The following is a 13,146-nucleotide window of genomic DNA, read 5'->3' on the forward strand; positions in this document are numbered from 1 at the left end:
TTGACTCATTGACAGGGAGCTCATGGCCAACAGGTCTGTAACTTGTGCCTGAAAAAAGCTTCTCCAATACACGCGTTTTCCCCATAAGGCACATCACAGCCTTCCCATGCTTAGCAACACTAGACAGCATGTGAGCCCTAAGTGCAGGGCCCTTTTAAACGGCAAAATCAACCCCTCAAAAAGCACAAAAATGTGCACTAAGACCATGCAAAGGACACTTGTTTATACTGTGAGAGCTGAAATGAGAAGCAAAGTGTTGTGGGCACTTGGACTGCTCTAAGAAACGTGGCTTCAACAACAAACATTTCTCACAGTTCTGGAGGCTGGGAAGTCCAAGATCGAGGCGCTGGCAGATCCAGTGTCTGCTGAGCGCCTGTTTCTGGTTTGCAGATGGTCATCTTCTGGCTGTATTCTCACCCAGCAGAAAGAAGGCAAGCCAGCCCTCTGGGCTCCTCTGAGGCCCTCAACCCATTCTTGAGGACTCTGCACTTGTGAACTACTTGCCTCTCAAAGACTCCACCTCCAAATATCATTCCATTGGAATCAGGGTTTCAACATCTGACTTTTTGGGGACACATTCAGTCTATTGCACCCTGTGTGTCCTCAGCTGGGAATGTGGACATCGACAGTTCACATTTTTTGAATGTCCATGAATGATGGAGGGGTTACAAAATACACTCAGAGGTATGGCTGGGCACAGTGGCTCACATCTGTAATCCCAGCACTTTGGGAGGCCGAGGTGGGCAGGATCATCCGAGGTCAGGAGTTCGAGACCAGCCTGGCCAACATGGTGAAACCCCGTCTCTATTAAAAATACAAAAATTGGCCGGGTGCGGTGGCTCACGCCTGTAATCTCAGCACTTTGGGAGGCTGAGGTGGGTGGATCTCGAGGTCAGGAGATCGAGACCATCCTGGCTAACATGGTGAAATGCCATCTCTACTAAAAATACAAAAAATTAGCCGGGCGTGGTGGTGGGCACCTGTAGTCCCAGCTACTCTGGAGCCTGAGGCAGGAGAATGGCGTGAACCTGGGAGGCAGAGCTTACAGTGAGCCAAGATCACGCCACTGCACTCCAGCCTGGGCAACAGAGCCAGACTCTGTCTCAAAAAAAGAAAAAAAAAATACAAAAATTAGTCAGGCGTGGAGGCAGGCGCCTGTTTTCCCAGCAACTAGGGAGGCTGATGCAGGAGAATCACTTGAACCCAGAAGGTGGAGGTTGCAATTAGCCGAGATCACGCCACTGCACTCCAGCCTGGGCGACAGAGCCAGATTCTGTCTCAAAAACAAACAAACAAACAAAAATTAACCAGGCATGGTGGCGGGTGCCTGTTTTCCCAGCAACTAGGGAGGAGAATCACTTGACACAGGAGAATCACTTGAACCCAGAAGGTAGAGGTTGCAGTGAGCCGAGATCACGCCACTACACTCCAGCCTGGGCAACCAGAGTGAGGCTCTGTCTCAAAAACAACAACAACAACAACAAAAAAACCAATCAGCAAGTAGATGAGTTCGTGAATACAGAATCTGCAAACAATGAGGGTCAGCCGTATACTCACATCACTCTCAAAGTTGTCATTTCAGCTTGGGCCCCTGGCCCTTGAACCTCTATCGTGTCACCCAGCTTTTCTCTGGGATGTGTAATAGATACCTGAGCCTTAATATGCCCCAAACTGAAGTCCTTATCTCCTCACACCAGCTCTTCCCGCATCCCTTCTCATTTAAACACACTCCACCCTCTGGTTGCTTAGGCAGGAACCCTTGTAATCACCACTGACTCCTCCTTTTGTCTGATGTCCCCACACATACAATCTGTCTGCAGAACTGAGTGGCTCTGCCTGTAAAATCTGCCCACACTTGACCATTCCCTCCCTCTCACCATCACCATCCTGGTGTGAGCTGCTTCATCTCTTGGCTGGATTGTTGCTGGAGCTATCCAACTGGACTTTCTTTTCTTCCTTTGCTACTTGATGATCTCTTCTTAAAACAGCATCTTTAATGATACTTTTTTTTTTTTTTTTTTGAGACAGGATCTCTCTGTGTCATCTAGGCTGGAGTGCCGTGACATAATCGTGACTCACTGCAGCCTTGACCTCCCAGGCTCAAGGGATCCCCCTACCTCAGCCTCCCGTGTAGCTGGGAATACAGGCATGTGCCGCCATGCCCAGTTAATTTTTTATTTTTTTTGGCAGTGTTGCTATGTTGTTCAGGCTGGTCTCAAACAATCCTCCCACCTCAGCCTCCAAAAGTATTGAGATTACAGGTTTGAGCCACCGTGTCAGGCCAATGATACTTTTAATCAACTCAGATAAAGCCATTCACTTCCCCAAAATTCTCCAGTGGCTTCTGTCTCACACTGAGGAAAAACTGAATTCTTCAGTAAAGCTCTGGGAACTCACACTATTCCCTGCTGCTCTCTCCCCTGGCACTTTCTGTTCCAGCCACACTGGTCTTGCTGTTCATCAGACATGTCAGACGTGCTTCTACCTCAGGGCCTTTGGCACTTGCTGTTTGTTCTGCCTCGACCGCTCTTCCTCCAGATATGTGCAGGGCACCACCCCTCGCCTCCTTTGCCCAATGGTGCCTTTCCAACAAGCTGTTCCCCAATACACTGTTGTAAATTGCAACCCACACCCTCAATCCAAGATTGTCTTCTTTTCTTCTCTGCTCTGTTTTTCTTCTTAGCATTGATTACCATCTGAAAAGCACATTGTTTCTGTATATTTCATCCCACTGGACTGTATGATTCCTGAGGTCAGGGATTTTTATTTGTTTCATGCTTTGCTGTTTCCCCAGAGCCTTCAACAGTGTTTGTCACAGAGTGGTGCCTCAATAAACATTCTGTGGATGACTGGATGAATATACATGAGTTCTAGAGTCTTTGGTCTGTTCTATTGATATATTCATCTATCCAGCAATACCATACTGTTTTAATAGGTTTTGTTGTTTGGTAAATTAATTTCTCCTTCTCCATTTTCTTTCAGTTATCGTGGCTATTCTTGTTTCTTACCTCTTTTTATTAGTTTTAACATGAAAATTCATTTGGAATTTTTACTGTAATTGCATTGAATTTATAGGTTAATTTGAAGAAAACCGCCATCTTTACGATATTACTTATTTTGCACATTGCTAATGACTTATCAATTTGCAAGATACATGTCTTCATTTATTTAGGTCTTTTTTATCCTTAATGTTAAAAGGTAAATTTTCTTTAAATATCTTGCACATCTATTGTTAGCATTGTTCCTAGTTAACAAATGTTGGTATTATGAGTGGTATCATATAAAAATTATATGTTTTGGCCAGACGTGGTGGCTCATGCCTGTAATCCCAGCATTTTGGGAGGCCAAGGCGGGCGGATAGCCTGAGGTCAGGAGTTGGAGACCAGCTTGGCCAACATGGTGAAACCCCATCTCTGCTAAAAATACAAAAATTAGGCCGGGCACGGTGGCCCACGCCTGTAATCTCAGCACTTTGGCAGGCCGAGGCAGGCGGATCACGAGATCAGGAGTTTGAGACCAGCCTGGCTGACATGAAAACCCATCTCTACTAAAGATACAAATAATTAGCCGGGCGTGGTGGCGCACGCCTGTAATCCCAGCTACTTGGGAGACTGAGGCAGGAGAATCGCTTGAACCCAGGAGGTGGAGGTTGCAGTGAGCCAAGATGGGCCATTGCCCAATTTCTGCCTCCACAGAAAGAAGTAAAAACTAAAAGTCAGAAATGAAATCCACAGGGAGACAGCCTGGCGCTATACACTGGGCCTGGTGGTTAAAGATCTACCCAAACCTAATTAGTTCTGTTATCTATAGATTACAGACATTGTATAAAAATGCACTGTGAAAATCCCTATCTTGTGTTGTTCTGATCTAATTACCGGTGCATGCAGCCCCTAGTCACATACCCGCTGCTTGCTCAATCAATCACAGTCCTCTCACATGCACTCCCTTAGAGTTGTGAGCCCTTAAAAGGGACAGGAATTGCTCATTGGAGGAGCTCGGCTCTTGAGACAGAAGTCTTGCCAATGCCCTGGGCCGAATAAACCCCTTCCTTCTTTTTTTTTTTTTTTTTTTGAGACGGAGCCGCTCTGTCACCCAGGCTGGAGTGGGCCGAATCACTGCAAGCTCCGCCTCCCGGGTTCACGCCATTCTCCTGCCTCAGCCTCGAGTAGCTTACAACTCGCCCGGCTAAGTTTTTGTATGTCGGGGTTTGTGTGTTACCCAGGATGGTTTCTCCTGACCTCTGTGGTCTCGGCCTCCCTGCTACAGGCTTGAGCCAATGACTCGGTGTCAGTTTTGTCTGTCTGGTCCTTAATAATGAGCTCACCTCCTAAAGATCCTTTCTCCAAACACAGTAACACTGAGGGGTAGGGTTTCAACATGAATTTTGAGGGGACACAAACATTTGGCCCATGGCATGTTGAATTTTATCTGAGTGTTTTTTTTCTGTACTTCTTGTGATGATTATGTGAATTCACTCCTTTAATTTGTTGATATCATGGATTACATCATAGAACGTGCAATGGCAAACCATCTTTGCATTCATGATATAGTCATTATATATGCATTTAAAAATATATTGTCAGAATTCACGTGCAAATATTTCACGTAGGATTTTTGTACCTACATTTGTAAGTAAGAGGGTCATTCAATTTTTCATTTTCAATTTGTCTTTGTTCACTTTTTGTATCCAAGATATTATTTGCTCCAAGTAGACATTTACTTCTGATTTTTTTTTTTGATTGGTGAATATTTTTGGTCAGGTCCCTCACCCCAACTTTCAGTTATAAAAAATTTTCAAATCCAGAAAAATGGAATAAATAGTACAGCAAACATTTATATATGGATCAAGTGGATTCAATAATTCTTGGCAATTTGCCATATTGCTTTACACATCTCTGTGTGTGTCGTGTACATGTGTATTTTATGAGCCATTTGGGGATAAATTGCAGAGGTTATGACACTTCATTGTTCAGTACTTAGTATATATCATCGAACTAGGAACATTCTGTATAACTGCTGTTCTCATACCTTAAAAAAGTAATGGTAATTCATAATATCAACCCCCATCCATATTCACTCCTTCTTTTGTCACCCAAATGTCTCTTATAGCTATTCTTAATTGTGAACCAGGATCTAGTTAAGGTTCACATGGTGCAATTAGGTTTATTTCTCTTTTGTTTCTTTTAATCTGGAGTTGTCTCACCACCTTTTTTCCTGTTACTTTGAAATTTTTTTTTAGCTTTTTTTTTTTTTTTGAGACAAGGTCTTCTTGCTCTGTTGCCCAGGCTGGAGTGTGGTGGGCAGTCAAATCAATTATAGCTCACTGTAGCCTCGACCTCTCAGGCTCAAGGGATCCTCCCACCTCAGTCTATCAAGGAGCTGGGACCACAGGTGTGCACCACCACACCAGGCCAATTTTTTTTTTTTTTTTTGTAAAGACAGGGTCTCACTATGATTTCCAGGCTTTTCTCAAACTTCTGAGCTCAAACAGTCCTCCCACCTTGGCTTTTCAAAGTGCTAGGATTACAGGTGTGAGGCATCACACCTGGCCAAATTTCAAAGGCAGACATACAAAATAGTTGGGAAACATTTCCTCTCTTTTCTCTTTTACCAATTTGTCCATTTTTTTTTTCTGTTTTCAAATTTATTAACATAAAGTTGTTTGTATTAATTTTTTATGATTTCTAAAGATAAAATCTGTCATGCGCGTCTGTGTGAAGAGACCACCAAACAGGTTTTGTGTGAGCAATAAAGCTTTTTAATCACCTGGGTGCAGGCGGGCTGAGTCCGAAAAAGAGTCAGAAGGGAGATAAGGGTGGGGCCGTTTTATAGGATTTGGGTAGGTAAAGGAAAATTACAAAGGGGGTTGTTCTCTGGCGGGCAGGAGTGGGGGGTCACAAGGTGCTCAGTGGGGGAGCTTTTTGAGCCAGGATGAGCCAGGAAAAGGAATTTCACAAGATAATATCATCGCTTAAGGCAAAGACCGGCCATTTTCACTTCTTTTGTGGTGGAATGTCATCAGTTAAGGCGAGGCAGGACATTTGCACTTCTTTTGTGATTCTTCAGTTACTTCAGGCAATCTGGGCATATACGTGCAAGTCACAGGGGATGCGATGGCTTGGCTTGGGCTCAGAGGCCTGACAAAATCTTTATGTCACCTTTTCATTCCAGATACTGTTTTATTATTGTGTGTGTGTGTGTTCATCACTTTCCCTTTTATTGATCAATTTTGTTGGAGATGTGCCTATTTTATAACTTTTTAAGGAATCATATTTTAATCTCTTTGGTTTCCTTCTATTATTTCTTTCTTTTTCTTTTCTTTTTTTTTTTTTGAGACGGAGTCTTGCTCTGTCGCCCAGGCTGGAGTGCAGTGGCGCCATCTTGGTTCACTGCAACCTCCGCCTCCCAGGTTCAAGTGATTCTCCTGTCTTGGCCTCCCAAGTAGCTGGGATTACAGATGCATGCCACCATGCCCAGCTGATTTTTGTATTTTTAGTAGAGGTGGGGTTTTACCATGTTGGCCAGGCTGGTCTCGAACTCCTGACCTGATCTGCCCGCCTCAGCCTCCCAAAGTGCTGAGATTACAGTTGTGAGTCACTGCACCCAGCCTATTTCTTTATTTTCATTTCTTTATTTCCTCTTTGTAGGGTTTGCTGTATTCTGAATGTTTGTGTCTCCCCAGAATTCCTATGTTGAACTCCTAACCCTCAAGGTAATTGTATCACCCCCTAGGAGGTCAGGTCTTTGGGAAGTGATTAGGTTTGAGGGCAGAGCTCTTGCTATAGGGATTAGTGTCCTTATAAAGGAGACCCCAGGGAGCCAGCTAGTCCCTTCTACCCCGTGAGGATACAAGGAGAGGGCGCCATCTATGAACCAGAAAGTGGACCCTACTCAACATTGCATCTGCCAGTGCCTTGAACTGGGACTTCCCAGCCTCCAGGACTGTAAGAAATAAACCTCTGCATTTATGAACTACCCAGTTTACTGTATTTGTTATAACAGCCTGAATGAACTAAGAAAGGCTTAATTCTATTTTTTTCCTCTAACTTCTTGATATTTGGCTTACTTTCATTCCTTCCTCTTGTTCAAGTATATGCAGTCTAGGCTGTAACGATGCCTCTACTGCCATATTGTTTGCATCAAGTTTTGCTATATAGTGTTTTCGTGGTAACAATCCAGTTCTAAATCTTTTGGGTTTTATTATAATTTCTTCATTGCATTTGTATAACATTCGTTATATCAAATCTTTGCTGAATCTTTGATTGTGGTTTAATATGCAGGCAGTTCACCTCTGCTTGTAAAGACTCTGTGTTCTCCAGGTGTTAATGAAGGGAATTACATATGTCTTTGGGTTTAGTGCTCCTAGTTCTTCTTTTTTGATGGAACCTTAATTTTTTTTTTTCTTCTTTTTTTGAGACAGAATCTCGCTCTTGTTGCCCAGGCTGGAGTGTGCAAAATGGCGTGATCTCGGCTCACTGCAACCTCCACCATCCAAGTTCAAGCGATTCTCTTGCCTTAGCCTCCCAAGTAGCTGGGACTACAGGCGCCTGCCACCACACTCGGCTAATTTTTGTATTTTCAGTAGAGACGGGGTTTCACCATATTGGCCAGGCTCGTCTTGAACTCCTGACCTTGTGATCCGCCTGCCTCAGCCTCCCAAAGTGCTGGGATTACAGGTGTGAGCCACCATGCCTGGTCCAGAACCTTAATTTTTTAAAAGTCTAATTTGAACCAGGCACGGTGGGTCACACCTGTAATCCTCGCACTTTGGGAGTGTGAGGCGGGATGTTTGCTTGAGCCCAGGAGTTTGAGACCAACCTGGGCAATATAGTGAGACCTCGTCTACATAACATTTTTATTTTTAAAAAAGAAGCTGATTGTGCTGGTGTGTGCCATAGTCCCAGCTACTTGGGAGGCTAAGGTGGGAGGATTGCTCGAGCCCAGGGAGGAGGTGGAGGCTGCAGTGAGCCGTGTTTGTGACCCTGCACTCCAGCCTGGGTGACAGAGTGAGATCCTGTCTCAAAAAACAAAACCAAACGAAACAAATCCAAGTTGAGAATCTGTCTCAGCTAGTGAGTTTAATCTGTTTCCATTTACTTAAATGTAGGCAGGCCTGCTGGCAGCGAGTTATCTCAGTCATTTACAAATCATATTCCTTGTTCTACTCCTTTCCCACTTTCGCCGCATCACTTCATGCTTTTTAACGAACAGGTTTTTAATTTCCTAATTGCTTCCTGTTTTCTATTTTGATTCACCAAGTGTTTCCAGGTGAATTTCAAACCCCATTCCCACCGGAAATTCCTCCCAGGTATTATGTCTACTGAATCTTGTTTATTTGGATCGCCTCCTTGTGTATCGTTTTTGCTGATGAGCTGCTCTTCAGTGGGTGGTATTTTTGGCCTGGATTGTGGAAGTCTTGTGGTAAAGTGGATTTGCATTTGCCTCTGCCTGGTGTTCCAGGCGTTTCACTGGCCCCGGGTCAATTGTATTAATGTCTCAGCGAGGTATTCCTACTTTGCAAGCATGGTATACATTTGAGGATTGCTTTCTTTTTTCCCTTCCACTCAGAATCTAGACTGAGATGGGCTTCTTTGCACACGGCTGAGCCTGGCGGATGGAGCTGTCCTCGTTTTGCTTTGGCCCCTTTATCTGAGACATGAACCTTTGGGGGCTCCACATGGCAGGCGTGGGTCTCTTACAAATTCCCATCTCATGTGCTTCCAAGGCTCATTCCACACGTCAACACAAAATCCTAAGCACCCGACTGTTAGTGTGTGCTCCTGGGTTGGGTCCTGTCCCACAACATCACTGCACCCCGTCAGCATCTGTGGGTGTCATCCTCACTCTGGCGTTCTGTTTCCTCTCCAGTCCTGGCCCCTGAAGAGTCACTTTTCCCTAGGAGTTCTTTCATCTCTCTTTTTTTTTTTAATTATTCAGTCTGGCATTTCTAGTGTTTATAGCCTTTCTCTGCTGTGTGGCCAGAACCAGAAGTTACCATTGATTTCTTACATAATACCATAGATGTCGTTAAAATGCATTTTTTTCTATAATCTTGATTTGAGCTTTACTCACCATTTATAGCCTTTAAATTTGCAGCATTCAGAATATAATTCTTGTTTCTCTCTCCATAGCCCAACTTCAATCTCTGCAATGGCTAACGAAGCTTATCCTTGTCCGTGTGACATTGGCCACAGACTTGAGTATGGAGGGCTAGGCCACGAGGTTCAAATCGAGCACATCAAGGCTTATGTCACCAAATCCCCCGTTGATGCAGGCAAAGCTGTGATTGTCATTCAAGACATATTTGGCTGGCAGTTGCCCAATACCAGATATATGGCTGACATGATCTCAGGAAATGGATACACGTATGTATAAAGTTGCGTTTCTTTGTTTACATTCATATAAATTTCGGTGGTTTATTTTGTTCCCTTTAAAAAATAAAACCACACCAGTCTGAATCTACAGTATCTAATGTACGTCAGAAACTTCTTTATCTGACTGCGGTGAAGATAGATGGGAAATGTCATGGGAAATTAAACACCCGCCTGTGTCCTCCTGGGAGTACCTGGCCTCTAGACTTGGTGGACACTGAGAATTCTTTTCCCCCGTGGGGCCTTGGCCAGACGTAGGCATTGGACATCATGGGCCGAGCTCACCAGCTCCCAAATGGACCTGTGACTTGGCTCTTCAAGCAGCTCAGCGTCGTGTCAGATTTCACAGGCCTCTTTGGATGGCAGGATGTCCAAGGCTCCTCCTGGTCCATACACGTACGGTCGTGGCCCCGTCTGAATTAGACTGGGGTTCAGAAGTGGCACGGTGAGACCTTGCTCCCCTCCCCAAGTTTACCTCTTTGTCTGGCCAAGTGGCCGTGGTCACCTTTGACCAAGGCTGATTCTTATTTGCCCCTGGTGAAAAGCGCAGAGGAGAGCTAGAACCTTCCTTCCTCTCCAGCGTCGGGAAGCATCAACCCAGCAAGCCCTGAGCTTGGTGCACGGCTAGATTTCCTTTGTTTTCACAGAAAGAGAAGCTTTCTGTGAACGGAAACCCAAGGGTGAGCCTACCTCGTTTTTCTAGGAAGAGAAACTGGCTTAAAGGAATCATGTCCACCCTGGTGGGATGCCGAGTCAGTGCCGAATGAAAAGACCTTCCTTGAAGTTTTCCTTTTTCACGTCCCCAGATGAGGGGACTTAACTTTCTAGGGGCAAACCCAGTAAAAAAAAAATAAAGAAATAAAATAGCTAGCTTCGGTTGCTCAGCTAGAGCCAGGGCTGAGGGCATGACTGGGCTTATTGCCCTTAATCCTCCTGGCAGCCCCTTGAGGGAGGAGCTGCTACTGCTCTCATTTTGCAGATTAGGAAACCAGGACATAAAGAGCGCTTTGCGGCTGCCCCAGATCACCGGCCCAAGCAGCCCATCAAATGGCATTGCTGTGTCTGTTGTTTCACCGCGGGTCCTTGAACAAGGTTCAGGACATAAAAGATAAGGAAAGACCCCTATTTTACAAAGCACTTTCTCATGTACACCATTTTTTTTTTTTTTTTTTTTGCCCTCGAGAGAATCCTCTGAGGTTGTGCAGTGCAAGCGTGCTGTTTATTTGTCAGATGAGAAAATGAGGCTAGAAGTGGTGACATGGCTTGTTAAGGCCACACAGCAGCGTGGGGTGTACTGAGCCTTGAACTTGGATTTTCTCACTCCAGTTTCAGTGTTCTTCTTACCCCTACAGGGGGAGCCCTGTTCCTCCAACCAGGTGGCAGTTCTATTTGGGGAAACAGTTGGGAAACAAGACTGGACTGGAACAGTTGGCTTCATCCCTCTGGGTTGATTTGCATGGAAGAGCGACCTGGACTGGGGCCACGCTTCTTTGCTCCCTGCTGCCCGTCTTAGAACATACCCTCTGGATAGGAAACGGTGCTTCGCCGGCGTCTTGGGTGGAGGCTGGGAAAATTGCCTGGTCATAGTGACTGGACATGTTAGCCAGGTGTGCCCTCTGGCCTGAGGCTCATGTGAAAGGCCAGGAGTCCCCCAGGCTGGCTGAGAGGGGCTGGAGGGGCCCTCAAAACCACCCGCCTCAGGCCCACTCCCCCAGGGGCCCCCACATGCCATGCCAGCCTATCCCATGGGAGTGTGCCCTGTGGATAGCCTCATCATTTGCAGGCCTGGGTTACCAGCAGGCTGCCAGACGCTGTGCACCTGCGGTTGTGAAACCTAAGATGGCTTGGCCCGGTGCCAGGTGGCTGCTTTGCCGCGCTCAAAGTTGGCCTTCACACCCACTCCTTTTCCTTTTCTCCGAGCCAGAATCACCAACGTAGCAAGTTTTTAAATAAATGCAAGCAAAATACTGAGTCAAGCAACTCTGAAACTAAGATCAATTCATGTCCATATTTTGCAGAACCATTGTTCCAGACTTCTTTGTAGGGCAAGAGCCTTGGGACCCCTCTAGCGACTGGTCCACCTTCCCTGAGTGGGTGAAAACAAGAAATGCCCAGCAGATCGATAGGTGAGTTATCCACAGACGTGGCCATGGACGCGGTACGGCCCAGGGAGGTGAGAGCTGGGTGGGCTTCACCTTTCAGACAGTACTCCTTACCTCAGGGTGGGACTTCTCCACGGCCAGTGGAATCCTTCCCATGGCACAAAGGAGAAAAAATTTTTTTTTTGTTTTTTGAGATGGAGTCTTGCTCTGTTGCCCAGGCTGGAGAGCAGTGGCACGATCTCAGCTCACTGCAACCTCTGCCTCCCAGGTTCAGGCATTCTCCTGCCTCAGCCTCCCAAGTAGCTGGGATTACAGGTTCCCACCACCACGCTCGGCTAATTTTTGTATTTTTAGTAGAGACGGGGTTTCACCATGTTGGCCAGGCTGGGATTTTTTTTAATTAAAATTTTTAGGCCGAGCATGGTGGCTCAAACCCGTAATCCCAGCATTTTGGCAGGCTGAGGCTGGCTGATCACTTGAGATCAGGAGTTTGAGACCAGCTTGGCCAACATGGTGAAACCCTGTCTCTACTAAAAATACAAAAAACAAACAAATAAACAAAAAACTTAGCTGGGCATCGTGATGCACTCCTGTAATCCCAGCTACTCGGGAGGCTGAGACATGAGAATCACTTGAACCCGGGAGACGGAGGTTGCAGTGAGCCGAGATCGCGCCACTGCACCCCAGCCTGGGGGACAGAGCAAGATCGCGTCAAAAAAAAAATTAATTAATTAAAAATTTTAAAATAAAATAGAGATGGGGTCTCACTGTGGGCATGCGCCACCACATCCAGCCAGGATAGCATTCTTTATGTGATGATGATCAATATCAAACAATATTTTTATGAGCACCATCTATTAAAAGAGAGATTTTAGTGCATCTGTCACTTGAGTAGTGTACATTTTACCTAATATATAGTTTTTTAGCCCTCCCCCTTCTGAGTCTCCATAGTCCATTATATCACTCTGTGTGCCTTTGCGAACTACCCACAGCTTAGCTCCTACTTATAAGTGAGAACGTACAGTATTTGGTTTTCCATTCCTGAGTTACTTCTCTTAGAAAAATGGCTTCCAGCTCCATCCAAGTTGCTGCAAAAGATACTATTTTGTTCTTTCTTATGGCTGAGTAATAGTCCATGGTGTATATATGCCACATTTTCTTTATCTACTCATTGGTCAATGGGCGCTTAGGTTGCATATCTTTGCAATTGTGCTGCAATAAACATACATGTGCAGCCCACCTCCACTTTGGTACATTGTTTCTAGTTGAAAATGTGTTCTAAGTTCCAATCAGTTTGCAGATGAATCATTTGCCAGGCAAGGGTCACTCTTCTTGGTCCCCTCATGGCTGAAGTAGTCCTGATGGCTTTCCAAATTTGGCAATGCAGAGTGGGGAGTTTTGGGGAGAGAGTGAATGTGTGAAGTCAGAGGGTGACTGGGTGTCTGCCCATAGTTATGGCTGGTCAGGGGAGAGAGGAGAGAGGAGACTCTTCTCCTGGGAGACTCAGGGGACAGAGAAGACTGGGACACTCTGCAGGGAGCAGGTCGTGGACTCGGCTCTTACAAACCATGCTGTGGGCTGTGGCCTTCATCCCGAGGCTGTGGAAGACTGCTCAGCTCTCAGCTGGGAGTGAGCTGGTTGGATCTGTATTTTGGGAAGAGCCCAGCTTGCCT

At 45.6% G+C, this 13,146-nt stretch overlaps 2 protein-coding genes across 3 annotated transcripts in view; one reads left to right on the forward strand and one right to left on the reverse strand.

Annotated features, from left to right (window-relative positions):
- ROPN1L (rhophilin associated tail protein 1 like) overlaps positions 1-13,146 on the reverse strand; it is a 918,600-nt gene that overhangs the window by 163,791 nt on the left and 741,663 nt on the right. The gene's annotated exons all lie outside the window — the stretch shown is intronic.
- Positions 1-13,146, forward strand: part of CMBL (carboxymethylenebutenolidase homolog) — a 31,908-nt gene that overhangs the window by 11,035 nt on the left and 7,727 nt on the right. For both annotated transcript variants that reach the window (XM_050794075.1, XM_050794074.1), the window contains exons 2-3: positions 9,132-9,365; positions 11,390-11,497. In XM_050794075.1, coding sequence (XP_050650032.1) covers positions 9,151-9,365; positions 11,390-11,497 — 323 coding nt within the window. In that variant the 5' untranslated portion in view covers positions 9,132-9,150. The remainder of the gene's footprint in view (positions 1-9,131; positions 9,366-11,389; positions 11,498-13,146) is intronic.

Source organism: Macaca thibetana, chromosome 6, assembly GCF_024542745.1.
Source record: "Macaca thibetana thibetana isolate TM-01 chromosome 6, ASM2454274v1, whole genome shotgun sequence".
NCBI lineage: Eukaryota > Metazoa > Chordata > Mammalia > Primates > Cercopithecidae > Macaca > Macaca thibetana.